Source organism: Trachemys scripta, chromosome 1 (genome assembly GCF_013100865.1).
Source record: "Trachemys scripta elegans isolate TJP31775 chromosome 1, CAS_Tse_1.0, whole genome shotgun sequence".
NCBI classification, from domain to species: Eukaryota; Metazoa; Chordata; order Testudines; family Emydidae; genus Trachemys; species Trachemys scripta.
This window is the reverse complement of record NC_048298.1, coordinates 149,565,890-149,580,938: the sequence shown is the minus strand read 5'-3', so window position 1 is coordinate 149,580,938 and position 15,049 is coordinate 149,565,890. Positions and strand designations below refer to the sequence as shown.

Sequence of the window (15,049 nt, the reverse complement as noted above, 5' to 3'; positions counted from 1 at the left end):
GCTGACTAATCAGTACAAACTTGTAGCACTTCACTCCTTCACCTAAAGCAGGTTGCCATGGAGACATAGTGCTAACAAAGGCTTTCTATTAATGTGCTGCTCTAGATAGTTCCTCACTAGAGCTCAATGCATTGAATGGATATTGTCAGCAGAAATTGTAGTCAGCTATAAACATGAGTTTCAGGTTCTATTCCTCAATCCTAGTCATTTCTGTCAATTCTTACTGTTTTACAGTCAGATTAGCCTTTTTGTTAACATGTTTGTTTCTCCCTGTTATGATGTGACGCACCAATACAAACAACCAAGGGAGCAGAGACTGTCCATGGGAAAGCAAAATGGACGGCTCATTAAGTGCTGTGAAGTGCACAAAGTGAACAAGCTGAAAAAGTAGAAAAAAATAATTGTTTATCTAATCTGTGTCAGTTACAGTGGCCTTATGTTACTTCTAACAACAGAAGGTAAATAAAAGCAAATTCAGGATACAGTAGGATTTTTTAAGTTGATGTCTATGACTCTTAGGGAGGGGCCAATACTCACGGGTACTGCTGCTATCTGACTCAGCACCTTCCACCCGCTTTTCTACTCTTTCTGTCTGTCCCTCTGGAACTGGTGGTACCTCTCCTTCACCTGATGGTTTCTTTGAGGGAGTACTTTTGCTTTCCTCTGCAAAGGAAAATTGGGATAATTTTCACTTCTTCAGCATTCCAAACAGGGTATATTTCTGTGTTTTGCTCTCACACTCCATATTTGGATAATGCAGCATCCACAGTCTTGGAGCATTAAAATTCCTTCTATCCTACAATGGATTTCCTGCTCATGCAGAGTGGATTTCATTGTTTAAAAGTGATTTAGAATGTAAGAGAAGGAGAGGCGCACATCCTGGAAAGGAAAAGTGCATTGACAGAAAGAATGAATTGAAGGGCCAAGACACGGTGTGCCAAAGTTCCAACAAAATATCCTGCAAAGAACCACAATAGAGACCGTGCCCTGAATGGTGGGTGCCAATATTCTGTTATAACATTTTACTCAAGCACTAAAATGAAAACTGGACCCAAAACACCCAGAGAACAAGCCTATCATAATGAAAGTAGCTAGCTATGCAATGACTGAAATGGGTTGAATGAGTTGACATTCTCAGGACTAAGTAATCCAGAGCAACAAGAAAGGCACCAGAGGCAAAAAACTAAAGGAATTTATTACAGTTCTGACTGAAGAAGCTGGTCTAACAAGCATAGATTGTCAAAGGCCAGACAGTGGGTCAGGAGAGAGTTGGAGCAACAACCACTGAGGACAGCACATTGGTTCTTCAAGAAGAACCAACACAGACCATGGTCAAGAAGGAACTGGCTGGAAAATTTTGAGGTGATTCACATTAACCACTAAGAGATGGGTGTCTCGCATACTGCCCACCACTACTTTGTCTAAAAGGGTCAAAATCTTAAGAGCTAGGAGAGTTCTACCCCATGCCATATCGGGAGCATGGGGTCTAAGATTGAGTCCAATGTGTATATGTTATGCCTGATTCCTCTACCTTGTGTAGTCAGCCTAATGCAAAGTAGGTGTAAAATGCTACCAGGTCAGCATTATGCAATAATGTAAATTTCTAAACAAGGTGCCAAGCAATAGAGAATCAGGCCTAGTATTTTTAGAAAATATTACTTCCTGTCTTTTCAAGCCTGAGCAGTGAATCCAGAATACACAGAACACTCTTTTGGCTGGCTTCTCATCAACACACAAGAAGAAGCAGATGCATTGGTCCACCATGGACATCTTTGTGTTGTACAGCACACATCAATCAAAGGCTGACAGCTTACCTTGGTTCATCATGGAATCAACCCTAGCCCCAGGATGCCCACAACAAACACTGGTGTGAACTGGAACCATAGACCCCTTCCTCCTCCCCACCCATCCCTTTACCCCCACCCAAAAAAAAACAAACAGGGAACTGCCCAGTATGCAGACTTAAGACTACCCTAGGGTCAGTACTGAAATCTCTGTGTAATGGCAGGTAATACTCACGGACATTACTGGTATCTGCCTCTGCACTTTCCACTGCCTTCTCTACACCTTTCTGTCCCTCTGGAGTGGCTGATACTTCTTCACCAAGTGGTTCTTTATGGGCACTACTTTTGACTTCCTCTGCAAAAGAAAATAGAGATAATGTTCACTTCTTCTCAATACCCTCTTAAATATACTTGGAATCCCAAGGAGTGGACTTGTCTCACTGGTTTGTATGCTACATATCAGAATAATGCAACATTGAAGTTCTTCCTATCCTGCAAAGGATTTTCTACTATGCAAAATGAAATCCATTGAATAACACACTTCATTCCTTCAAAAAATAAAAGCAAAAGACACTTCCTTTCTGCAGGTCAGGTTGAATATTCAGGTGGACCTTACACACATTTCTAGACAACAAGCTCAATGACTTTCTTTTAAACATGACTTGACCTGCAAAGGAATTTGATTTGCACCCTTTATTGCTTCTTTATGATAGCTTTTTTTGTTGGTTTTTAAAACGGAGGCAGGGGAATGGTTTTGTTTTTTACCTTAGAAATATGAGGTATGTCAAACCTGATCTTCCCTTCTCTTGCTGAAGGACTTTTTGAAAGTCTCGAGAGATGTGTACTATGAGGTCTCACACAATAACTTAAAGGGTAGGGCAACAAATCAAAGTGTTCAACAGGCATTGCAGTTAAGTAGGTATAATAAAAATGAACAACAAAAAGTATTTTAAACAGCCTGACTATATATCCTTCCCCTAACTGTTCTTCAGCTTTCAATCTTTTGCTTCTCATGATGTCATAATTGCACTAGTTTTCCAGTTGCCACAGTCTTCCAGGGGAGACAAGACCTGAATTTCTAATGTAAAAAACAAGCAGAAATGTTTGTCTTTTAATTTAAAAAGCTTTTTGACCTCCTAACTACCTCACAAAGATGTAAATAAATAATTAAATAAGCATAAAGCCTTTTTCCCCCTTCGTCTCCTTCGCAAGTTACCTTTACCTTAGTCTCAATCTTAACTTTCTCTGTGTCTCTTGCTTTTTTTGATTTCATGTAAGCATCTATTCCCAAACAAGACACTTTAAGATGGAGTTAAGATTGAAAGTATATATGAGCAATTTAAAGATTAAAAACAACTTTCAAGACTATTGTAGTTTAAAAAAAAAAGTATTAGAAATCCAGAAAATTCAGCGTTAAGGTTCAACTTAAAAGAAACTTGAACATTTGAAAGCATGGAAATGCACAGTTAATGTCTAACTGGATCCCCTTTTCTTTTTCTGGAACCAGAGCTTTCAAACCAAGAAATAAAAAGTCCCTAAGGAATCCATCCCTAGTTTCACATTGGATAAAAATCTATGCTAGCAAAGATCACTTGGGGGATTCCAGTTTCAGGGGAGTGGAAATAGCCAATGAAATGCAGAGTGCTGACAAACATCGTATCATGGGACACTGGAGGATGGAGAAGTTATTATATAATTGGAATGTATTCGACCTGCAAATGCTGGAAAAAATCCACCCACCTTCTCCTGATGGTTCGAGGATCTTCTCAGCGTCCTGCTCTCCTGCATAATCCTTTGAAGAGTCAAACTTTTCCACATCTGCCTGATCCTCCTGATCCGAACCTTTCCTAGGTTTGTTCTCATCAGAACTCCCGTTCTCTGGGACTTCCATTTCTCCTTTATAAACAAGAGCATGTCTTATAGACAGATCAGTAATAAGAATCTGTCTACATTCATGTATTGTTTGGTTACATCCCTCATGATAAACAATTAATTAAACCTATTAGTCTGTCCACCTATATTTTTCAGATGGCCTCCTAGTTCCATTATAACAGCAGTGTTGCCGACGCTGGGAATTATATTGCAAGTTCTGTGATATTTATTGTTTTTCTTAATGTGCCAGTTCCTGGAGTCATGAATCTCAGCTTTCATTTAAAATAAAAAGTACATTTTTAGCCCTCATGATTGCTGAAAAAATGCTTGAAAACATAAATTCTGAAGGCTCAAAACCGAGTAGATGAAAAGAACTCAAAATCTATTAAAAACAAAACAAAACAAAAACAAACCACCTCAGGATATTTAAGCCAATCTCATGATTTTAGATTCCTGACTCTTGATTGTGTACACTTGCAAATAGCTCAGTGGTTTGAGCATTAGCCTGCTAAACCCAGGGTTGTGAGTTCAATCCTTGAGGGGGCTGTTTAGGGATTTGGGGCAAAAATCTGTCTGGGGATTGGTCCCCCTTTGAGCAGGGAGTTGGACTAGATGACCTCCTGAGGTCCCTTCCAACCTTGATATTCTATGATTCCAACTACAATAGACTTGGGGCTGGTAATACTTGACCAGAGGTTCTACTACACTTAGTCACAGATATAGTTGCAGGCAAGTTGAATGAATACAGGGTCGGGTGTCCAGAGACTGGAGTTCTTCCAAACCCAAATCTGCCACTGTCATCTCATGTAAATTTGTGCCAGCCACTTAACCTCACTTATCCCATATGTTAAATGAGAATAACAACTCTTATCCATCTTACTAAAGTGTTTTGGTATCTATGGCAAAAAGTCCTATGAAAGTTCAAATTATTGTAATTAATTATTAATCAATCATTTATTATTAAAATTAGGGATGTGTCATTATAAATCTACTCAGCTCTGAAAAATGCTTCAGGCTGAAAGGTGAGTATGAAGATTTCATTCTGAGAGCCATCAAGGGTCTAGTGGCAGCATGTTGTTGCAGTGCTCAACGTTTATAATACAGTGGTGTTTGTGTACTATGCCATAGGGATTGAAAGTGCTGAGGAAGTTCAGAGATCAGAATTTTTGTCTTTGATCCCATTACTAGGCTTTCACATGTTGACTAGTCCAGGAAGCATTTGTACTGGTTCACCACCTAGGTGTCTTTGCAACAGTTGTTTCTCATATGAATTTTTAACAGCATTTCCTAAACTGCTAGAATTAAGGAGTACTTCAGATGAGATAATGCAAGGAGTTCAATTTCTATTATTTCTGGACATAGTGACCACTAAAATCATGTCAGAATTCAAATGGAAAAAAGACAAAATGTTAACCAGAATATTATTTTTAGATCCAATGTTTCACAATTTGCCAGAGCTGGAAACTAATGCTGTTCCTTTCAGTACTGGTTCACAAGTTATCGGTCTATAAAACTACATGAGGCCTATACTGGTCCCTCAGCATTGCTTTATTGGCACACATCCAGGGTTAAAACCAAGTTTTCTTTCACTTTCAGCCACCAGTGCTTTAGGCTGTGGAGCTTCAAAGAGGAGCTCCACAATCTCTCAAACTGCCTTCTTCCTGGCCATGCTGCTCATAAGCCACAACAGGTCTCAAGACAGGGAAATGCATGCAGTCATGACTCTCAGGCTTATCAAAAATAAGTTGTTAATCGGCAATTTTGCTGACACAAAGGAGTCCCACAAGTTGTCAGTAAAGTTGGAAGAACACTGAGAGCTCTGAAGATGCAGAGAGTGGTGTTGTGGCTTTAGGAGAATGAATAGAATCTCCAGGGTGTGGGAGCTGACAGCTGGAGGAGGCAGTTTGGTATTAGGTTAGACTGATGGACTGACCTGAGGTCAGATGCTCTGTATATATGTTAATTATGTATCCAATAAAGACTGTTGTTAAATTACTAGCAACGAGTTATTACTAAAACTAGTGGATTACCTAAATATAAAACAACATACAGAGCTGCCATCAGGCTCAAATGATGCCTTTATTTGAATGTGGGATAGATAAACCGTACATTCAGAAGTGTGACAATGAATAACCCAATGCAGAGATAGCATCTTTCTTTTTTGTTTGCAATTTGCCCTCCTGTCTTTCCCCTTTTCTTTATCAAAACAAAATGGTATTTCAATGCACAAGGCTACATAAATGCAGTGCTGTGGTTGATATTTTAAATGTATAAATGTCACGAAATTAAATGATGACTAGAAAATATTTCACTGTTACATATTGGAAACCTTAGAAAGGGGCATATCTAGTGGTTAGGTAGGAGACTAGGAGTCAGGAGAACTGAGTTCTATTCCTGGCTTTGCCACAGACTCCCTTTGTGACCTTGGATGACACTTTAACTTTTTGTGCCTTTGCTTCCACATCTATACAATGAGAACAATAGTACCAAGTTTTGTTCAGCACCGTGAGAGACTCAGGAAAAAAAGAAGCAAACACTGCAAAATGTAATTATATTGTAATAACTAGTGATGAGCTAGAGGTGAGGTAGAGCAACAAAACTCTAAATCATGCCAAACTGGCTGATTTCATTTCCATATTCACACACAAAAATCAGCCAACTTTTGTAGGAAACGTTTAAGCCCCACAAGCCTTTCAGCAAAATTGAAACTCATGCTATCTCTAGATAGGTGTGAAGTGTTTGAGGCTGAATTTTGTGCTTTGATAACAAAAGTTTGTAACATTGGTCTGGTTATATGACAACTGGATCCCTGAACACCCTCTTCCTGTCCCTTATTCCATGCATGAGGCTAAATGAAATATTGCTGGTATTGTTCTGAGTTCCCCTTTGAAAATGGCAAGTCACACCCAGCTCTAGTTATTACCTTTCCGTTCAGAACTTCCTGCCAATTACTGCACTTTTCTACAGCTTTGATTTTGAATTTAAGGGTACTTCTCTGGAAAAGTGAGTTTCACCTCACTCATTCTTTTCTCCAAGATCAACTGCCTTATATCCTATTCCTTTACAGTGTTTGACTTCTTTCCACCTGGAAGAATTTGCTCTTTTCCACAACTGTCCTATCCTTTCTTGATTCCTTCTCCATTTCTATCTAACACAGTAACCATGAACAGTAAGAACATAACCATATCATATTCTGCCCACCCCTGACTTTTTAGACTGAGTTAATGGAGACCTTACATGCTGATTGAAACATTAGACTACCATTAAACTCGGATAAAACCTCTACTCACCTTCTGTTGCGGACACATTTGGCTTTTCTGTGTCCAGCTCTGTTTCAGGATCTTTGGAAATGTCAAACTTCTCTCCATCTGCCAAGTCTGGCTGGCTTAAGTTGTCACCAAGTATAGTCCCCTCAGTACTCTCTTTCTCCAATTCTTCCTTTCCTTTATAAACAAGAATATGCCATTGAGACAAATCTGTGTTTTTCTTAGCCTGCATCTTTTATCATAGTACTATTGCAATACTTGCTTAAAATACTCTCGAGAGGGACAGCAGGTGCAAGCATATGCAACAACAGTTCAGAATTAAAATTTTCATTTAAAAAAACTAATCTTCTTGTCATTATAATGACAAAGAAAATCTTCCAAATGTGAATCAAATATAACTCAATGCAGCATTGTCTACAGTTCTAGTACCTCTGCTGTTGCTCATAGCTTTGCCAAGCTGCAGCAGGGTAAAATTAACGTGTTTGGTCAATTTCATCACTGCTATTCAGAATCCTGGGGATGGCATTATTATTATTATTTACTATTTCTATCACAGTTTAGTTATGAAGCTGTTGATTTCCTCCTCCTGCTGCTATTTGACAAAGGATAAATAATATTCAGAGGTACCGGAAGTTTTTTGTATTTTGTTCTACTGTCTCTTCCTCTTTTCTTTAGAAAAACAAAAAAAGATAATTTGTGTAACATTGCATAAATGCAGTGTGTGGCTGATATTTTAAATGTATAAAAGTCAAGAAACTAAATAATGACAGGAATATATTCTACTGTTATATCTGGAAATCTTGGGAAGGAGCATATCTAGTGGTTAAGGTAGGTGACTGAGTGTCAGAAGATCTTTGTTCTAGTCCTGGCCCTGCCACAGCTACTTTGGGTAACATATTTTGTCTTGCTGTGCCTCAGTTTCTACATCTATAAAATGGGAACAATAATACCAAGGACAAAGGAGCTATAAATGCAAAATGTAATTATACTGTAATGACTAGTGATGAGCTACGAAACCCTAAGCCATGTCAAACTTGGCTGATTTCATTTTATGTTCATACTCACAATCAGCCAACATTTGTAGGAAAATTTTGGACCCCACAAGCCTTTCAGCAAAACTGAAACTTTCATTCTATCTGAATAGGTGTGGAGCATTTGAGGCTGAATGTTGTGCTTTCATAACAAAGTTTACAGATTTATCGAATGTAAGGCCAGAAGGGACCCCTCTTATCCGAATAACACAAGCCCCAGGACTTCCCTGAATTAAGTGCTGCTTGAATTAGAGCATATGTTTTTGAAAAACATCCACGCTGGATTTAAAAATGGCCAGTGATGGAAAATCCTCTACAACCCTGGGGAAATTGTTGCACTGGTTAATTACCCTTACTGTTAAAAATTTACATCTTTATTTCCAGTCTGAATTTGTTTGGCTTCAACGTCATACCACTGGATTAGTTATACCTTTCTCTGCTATATTGTAGAGCACATTATCAAATACTTGTTCCCCATGTAGGTATTTATAAACTGTGATCAAGTCACCCGTTCAATTTCTCTTTGTTGAGCTAAATAGATTGAGCTCCTCGAGTCTATAACTACAAGGCACATTTTCCAACCCTTTAGTCACTCTCATGGCTCTGTTCTGAACCCTCCCCAGTGTACCGACATCCTTCTAGAACTGTGGGCACCAGCATTGGACACACTATTCCAGTAGCTGTTGCATCAGTGCCAAATACAGAGGTAATATAACCTCCAGGGGCGGCGAGTTATATGGGCCTGTGGTGCCCATGCTCCAGCTATATTCAGGGCCCGGTTCCACCAATGTTTTGGGCCGAGTCTCTCCCCCGGCCCCACCTGCCACCCCTCCCCCGGAGCACCCCTGCCTGCACCCTGGACTGGTTTTCCTCCTTTGTGGCTGTAGCCAGGGCACTCTGACCCCCGCCCCCTTCCTCCTCAATATCTCCACTTTGTGGGGAGAAACTCGAGCTGTTTTCCTGTGTCCTCGCTGCAAACAACTTCACTGCTTCTCCTCTCCCCCACTCCCACTGAGCCAATTTCTTTCCCCTCTGTCTCCCTAGGTGCAATGTAGCCTCCCACTGCCCCATGACCAGCAGGATTCCTTGCTGCATCTCCCCGCACGTGAGCGGCTCCTTTCAGGGCTTCTCCCCAGGTGCAGTGTGAAGTCTCCTTCTCCTGCCCCTACCCCCACTCCCCGGTAATCTCTCTCCAGAGTTGAGGGTAGGGAAAAGTTTGTTGATTGTCATTTTTCCCTCTGAACTCTTATCGCTCTTGTTTTTGAATGAGGATTTCTTGCTCCGGGGAAGTGTAACCCCCGGACCTGAGGGGCCCTAGGAGCACGTGCAGTGACACTGGTGCAGGGTGAGTGTGCTGCTGGGGGGATAGGGGGACCCCTTCCCCAGAGCTTGCTGCTGCCGGCAGGGAGAGGGATGGGGGAGTCCTCTCTGGCCCCAGCCGGGGGCAGCCTGCCTGCACCCCAAACTCCTCATCTCCTGCCCCACCCCAGAACCTGCACCCCCGCACATCAACCATCTGCCTTAGCCCTGAGTTCCTCCCATACCCCAACCCCCTCATCCCCAGCCCCACCCCAAAGCCCTCACCCCCAGCCAGAGCCCTCATCTGTGTCCCCCCCCCATTGTGCAATATAGGGAAACAGTTAAACACTCACTGTTTCTAGTCCATTTTTACATTATTTTCAAATATATATATATATCAGATGTGGGAGGGGGGCCTGACTTGGACCTGTTCTGGGCACCACCAAAAATTATACAAACCTGCCACCCTTGATAACCTCCCTATTCCTAATCAATATTCACCTGTTTATACATCCAAGAATTGCATTAGCCCTTTTGGCTTTAGCATCAGACTCAGGGCAGGTCTTCACTATGGGGGGGGGTCGATTTAAGATACGCAAATTCAGCTACGCGAATAGCGTAGCTGAATTCGACATATCGGAGCCGACTTACCCCGCTGTGAGGACGGCGGCAAAATCAACCTCCACGGCTCCCCGTCGACGGCGCTTACTCCTACCTCCGCTGGTGGAGTAAGCGCGTCGATTCGGGGATCGATTATCGTGTCCCGACAAGATGCAATAATTTGATCCCCGAGAGATCGATTTTTACCCGCCGATTCAGGCGGGTAATGTAGACCTAGCCTCAGAGCACATGTTCAGCTGATTACCCATAAGGACCTGCAAGTCTTTCTCAGAGTCACTGCTTCCCAGGATAGAGTCTCCCATCCTGGAATTATGGTTTGCATTCTTTGTTCCTAGATGTATAACTTTACATTTGGCTATATGAAAACAAATATTGTTTGCTTGCACCCAGCTCATCACCGAGCAATCCAGATTTCTCTGTACCAGAGCATTAACAATTGATCTGATTACACTGGTCTACAATTTTTGAGAAGTCGTCTGCTTCAGAGATAAAATGTGCTATTTATTATGTATTTTGATGTGCTGAATTCAAATATGACAATTAAAACAACTGATTGGCTACTGTTTCTAAGATATTTAAGTTTTTACATTTTATGTCTATGTATATTGTGTAGATAGTAGAATTTTAATCATAAATCGTAAACCTAGGTCTTTTAATGTTTATGGTTGCTTTACATGATGACAAGTGGTGGATGCTGAACACTTTTCCTCCCAGGCTCCAATGACTGTCGGAGTGGCCAATCTTTCTTGATGTAGTGGGAATCTCTTGCACGAATATCCCATTCGCAGAGAAAACAGCAGTACTTTGTGTATCCAGTCTGCAGACCAAGCAAGAGAGCAACAACCTTCAAATCGCCACAAAGCTGCCACTGATGTTGGTCATAGTTTATGCACCTCAAAAGTTGTTTCATGTTGTCATAGGTTTCCTTCATATGGACTGCATGACCAACTGGAATTAATGGCAAAACATTGCCATTATGCAGTAAAACAGCTTTAAGACTCGTCTTCGATGAATCAATGAACAGTCTCCACTCATCTGGATCGTGAACCATGTTGAGGGCTGCCATCACACCATCGATGTTGTTGCAGGCTACAAGATCACCTTTCATGAAGAAGAATGGGACAAGATCCTTTTGACAGTCACGGAACATGGAAACCCTAACATCACCTGCCAGGAGATTCCACTGCTGTAGTCTGGAGACCAACAGCTCTGCCTTACTCTTGGGTAGTTCCAAATCCCTGACAAGGTCATTCAGTTCACCTTGTGTTATGAGGTGTGGTTCAGAGGAGGAGGATGGGAGAAAATGTGGGTCCTGTGACATTGATGGTTCAGGACCAGAAGTTTCATCCTCTTCCTCGTCGGACTCAAGTGAGAATGATTCTGGTGCATCAGGAACCGGCAGTCCTTCTCTGTGGGGTACTGGGCGTATAGCTGATGGAATGTTTGGATAATGCACAGTCCACTTTTTCTTCTTTGACACACCTTTCCCAACTGGAGGCACCATGCAGAAGTAACAATTGCTGGTATGATCTGTTGGCTCTCTCCAAATCATTGGCACTGCAAAAGGCACAGATTTCCTTTTCCTGTTCAACCACTGGCAAAGATTTGTTGCACAAGTGTTGCAGCATATGTGTGGGGCCCACCTCTTGTCCTGATCTCCAATTTTGCAGCCAAAATAAAGGTGATAGGCTTTCTTAACCATAGTGGTTATACTGCGCTTTTGTGATGCAAAAGTCACTTCACCACAAACATAGCAGAAGTTATCTGCACTGTTCACACAAGTACGAGGCATCTCTGCTCACTTTGGCTAAACAGAAATGTGTCCCTTTGCAAAATCAAACACTGACAAATAAGAGAGCACGACACTGTATGATTTTTAGAGCTGATATAGGGCAATTTGTTCAGCAGAGTGATGTAAGCTTCGTTATGATGGCATCATCCATGACTTCTAGGAATAACATGATGCAATTCATATCATGTATGACGCAATACCAGCTTCAGATTTGCATCATTCATTGTTTTGCCTAAAAAGCAAGTACTGTCCAAACCCAGTCATAGATTTATTCATAGATCCAGTCAAAGATGTATTTTAGTCATTTCTGGTTTAAATTGAGATCCCTTCCCTTTATAACTCACTTATCCTCCGCCATTCCCAAGTCAAGGGTCGTATATACTGACCCAATAGCATATCTTGAAAACTAGAGCCAATCAACAATTTTAAGCATCATTTTCGTTCTCAGTGACCCAGAATTAGTAAAGTTTGACTACATTTATTTCAGAAGCATTTTGGCTGTAGAGCAGTGTTATATGACAACGGAATTGTTGAACACCCTCTCCCCTGTCCCTTATCCAATGCATGAAACTAAATGAAATATTGCTGGTTATGTTTTGAGTTCCCCTTTGAAAATGGCATGTCACACCCAGATCTAGTTACCTTTCAGTTCTGAACTTCCTGCCAATTATGACACTTTTCTACAACTTTGATTTTTAATTTAAACTTTTTAGACTATTGAGTTAATGAGGATCTTACATGATGACTGAAATATTAAACTCTCATCAGACTTGGAGAAAACCTCCACTCACCTTCTGTTGAGAACTCCTTTGGCTTCTCTGTTTCAGGATCTTTGGAAATGTCAGACTTCTCTCCATCTTCTAAATCCTGTTGTCTTGACTCCTCTGAATCTTCCTCTTCCTTTTCTTTATGAACGAGAGCATGGCATTGAGACAAATCTCTGTGTTTCTGTTAGCCTGCCTCTTTTATCATAGAACTACATGATACTAGCTCACAGTTCTCATGAGTGGGACAACAGCAATTCTGCAGAATTTAATTTTTTAAAAGTTAATCTTCTTGTACTTATCATTATTACAAAGAAAATCTTCCCAATGTGAATTGAGTAACTCAAGGAATGTTGCCTTTTGTTCTAATAGTCTTCTGTTGCTCATTGTTTTGCCAAGCTGCAGCAATGTGAAATTAACATGACTCGTTAGTTTAATGATTGTTATTCAGAACTTTAGAAGTATTATTATTATTATTATTATGTATTTATTTGAATTGCAGATTAGTTGTGAAGCTGTTCCTGTCCAGTTGATGTTGTTGCTGCAATGGAAAACTATTAGTAACAGAGATGGGCACTGGAGCTATTCACAGGGGAAGAGAACCCAAATTACAGACTCTGGCCTGGTCTACACTAACCCCCCAATTCGAACTAAGGTACGCAACTTCAGCTACGTGAATAATGTAGCTGAAGTCGACGTACCTTAGTTCGAACTTACCGCGGTCCAGACGCGGCAGGCAGGCTCCCCCGTCGACTCCACGTACTCCTCACGCCGAGCAGGATTACCAGAGTCGATGGCGAGTACTTCTGGGTTCGATTTATCGCGTCCAGACAAGACGCGATCAATCGAACCCAGAAATTCGATTGCCTGCCGCCGAACCAGCGCGGTAAGTATAGACAAGCCCTAAGGGAGAGGAATAGTAGCAGAGAATTCCTTCCTTTCTTCTTTCTCTCCCCAGCAACAACCAGGATTCTGAGACCCTCTTTCTTATCGTAGTTATATGGTTCTGGTGGGACAAGAGATAGAAAACACTCTGCCTCCAGCAGGTTGGGGTGAAGCTTAGTCAGAGTCTGCTATTCAAAAGATAGGGCTATCAAACAGGGTCCAGGCACAGCCAGAGCTGTCCCTTGGGTAGGGCGAATGGGGGCAACCGCTTCAGCCCCTGCACTACGGGGGGCCCCCGTGGGCCGGTGTGATTGGCTGGTGTGGTCAGTCCCGGAAGAGACGAATCCGTCACTTCCACCCTGTGCCCCGTGTCCCCCTGGGGATTGCCCTAGGCTCAGCACCCTCTCCCTTCCCAGCATGATTTGAGGGTTTCAGCCAGAGGTTGGGGTCTATTACAGGAGTGGGTGGGGGAGGTTCTGTGGCCTGTGACGTGCAGGCGGTGTGCAGGCAGTCAGATTAGATGCTCATGATGATCCCTTCTGGCTTTAAAGTCTGAGAGGGAGAAAATAGGTGGTCTGGATCCACCAGTAAGGTGCTGCCCTTGAACCTTGCTGATATGTTGCGGACATGTAACACCGACAGACCCCGGTTGTCGGCGGGTGGGATCGAATCTGGGGCCTTTGGAGCTTAGTGCATGAGCCTCTCCCCATGAGCTAAAAGCCAACTGGCTGTTAGCTAAGGCTGTAGAGCAGACTCATTTTCTCTCTCTCTGGAAGTGGTCTCGGTGCCACTGGATGGGACAGAACACCACGCCCAGGAGGTGTGCGGGTTACCTACGTACAAGACATTTGCATTTTGAACAGAAATGTCACCGACTCAAACTTCTGACATCTGTGCCTAGGCAGCACCGTCCATCCTCCGCATGGCCCAGCTGCTCTCACCCGTTCTCACGCGAGCTAAGCGGCTACTTTCATTCAACTCGGCTTCCCTCCATAAAGGTCAGTGTTGGGCCTTGTGTTAAGGGAAGGCACAGAGCAGGTCCCCCCGACACGGCAGCTGCTCCGTCACTCAAAGCCGGGTTGTATATTAAAAAAGGAACTTGCCCCCGCGCTCGGTACCTGACGCGTCCCGCGGCCCCTCCGCCTCCATCGCTGGTTTACCTGGTTGCTAGGCAGCCGCTTCCGGGGCCCGGCGCCTCCTGGGAATTGTAGTTCGAACGGCCGCGCCGCGGGCCGGGGCTCCTGCTCGAACGAGGCCCCGGCAAGGTGACTTGAGCGGGCAAATCGGCGCACGCGCAGAGCAGCCCAGAAGAGCGTGCCGTACTGTGCATGGGGTGGGGGCCGGAGGCTTCGTGGTTCTGTGCTTGTGCGGGGCCAGATTTGTGTCATAAACCGTCATAGTGGTTGCCATTTACACAGGCATATACACACAGAGACACTGAACAACACACCCACACCGCTTCTTTGAGGATTTTCGGGGGTGGGGAGGAGGGACATGATTGGCCACGTTAGTGGGTTTAAAAAAAAACCTAACAAAGTTGTTGAAAGGATTGTAACATTTCAACCCCTCGATTGTTTTTAACTTTTTTTACTTTAAAATAGTTTTTTTAAATATTTAAAATAAATATTTGTGCTTATCTGGGTTCTTTTTATTATTATTGGTAACATGGCCGGCTCTAGTTTTTTTTGCTGCCCCAAGCAAAAAAATTTTGACTGCCCCCCCCCCCCCCCCCCCG

The 15,049-nt window shown here is 42.6% G+C and overlaps 1 protein-coding gene across 1 annotated transcript in view; it reads right to left on the bottom strand.

Annotated features, from left to right (window-relative positions):
• The window catches only part of CFAP44 (cilia and flagella associated protein 44), a 70,917-nt gene extending 56,444 nt beyond the window's left edge, over nt 1-14,473 (bottom strand). Inside the window, exons 1-6 of the mRNA XM_034789347.1 lie at nt 14,433-14,473; nt 12,457-12,570; nt 6,947-7,099; nt 3,525-3,680; nt 2,020-2,139; nt 538-663 (exon numbers count right to left, since the gene is read on the bottom strand). Of these exons, the coding sequence (XP_034645238.1) occupies nt 538-663; nt 2,020-2,139; nt 3,525-3,680; nt 6,947-7,099; nt 12,457-12,570; nt 14,433-14,463 (700 nt within the window). The 5' untranslated portion in view covers nt 14,464-14,473. The remainder of the gene's footprint in view (nt 1-537; nt 664-2,019; nt 2,140-3,524; nt 3,681-6,946; nt 7,100-12,456; nt 12,571-14,432) is intronic.
• Nucleotides 14,474-15,049: the final 576 nt, after the last annotated feature.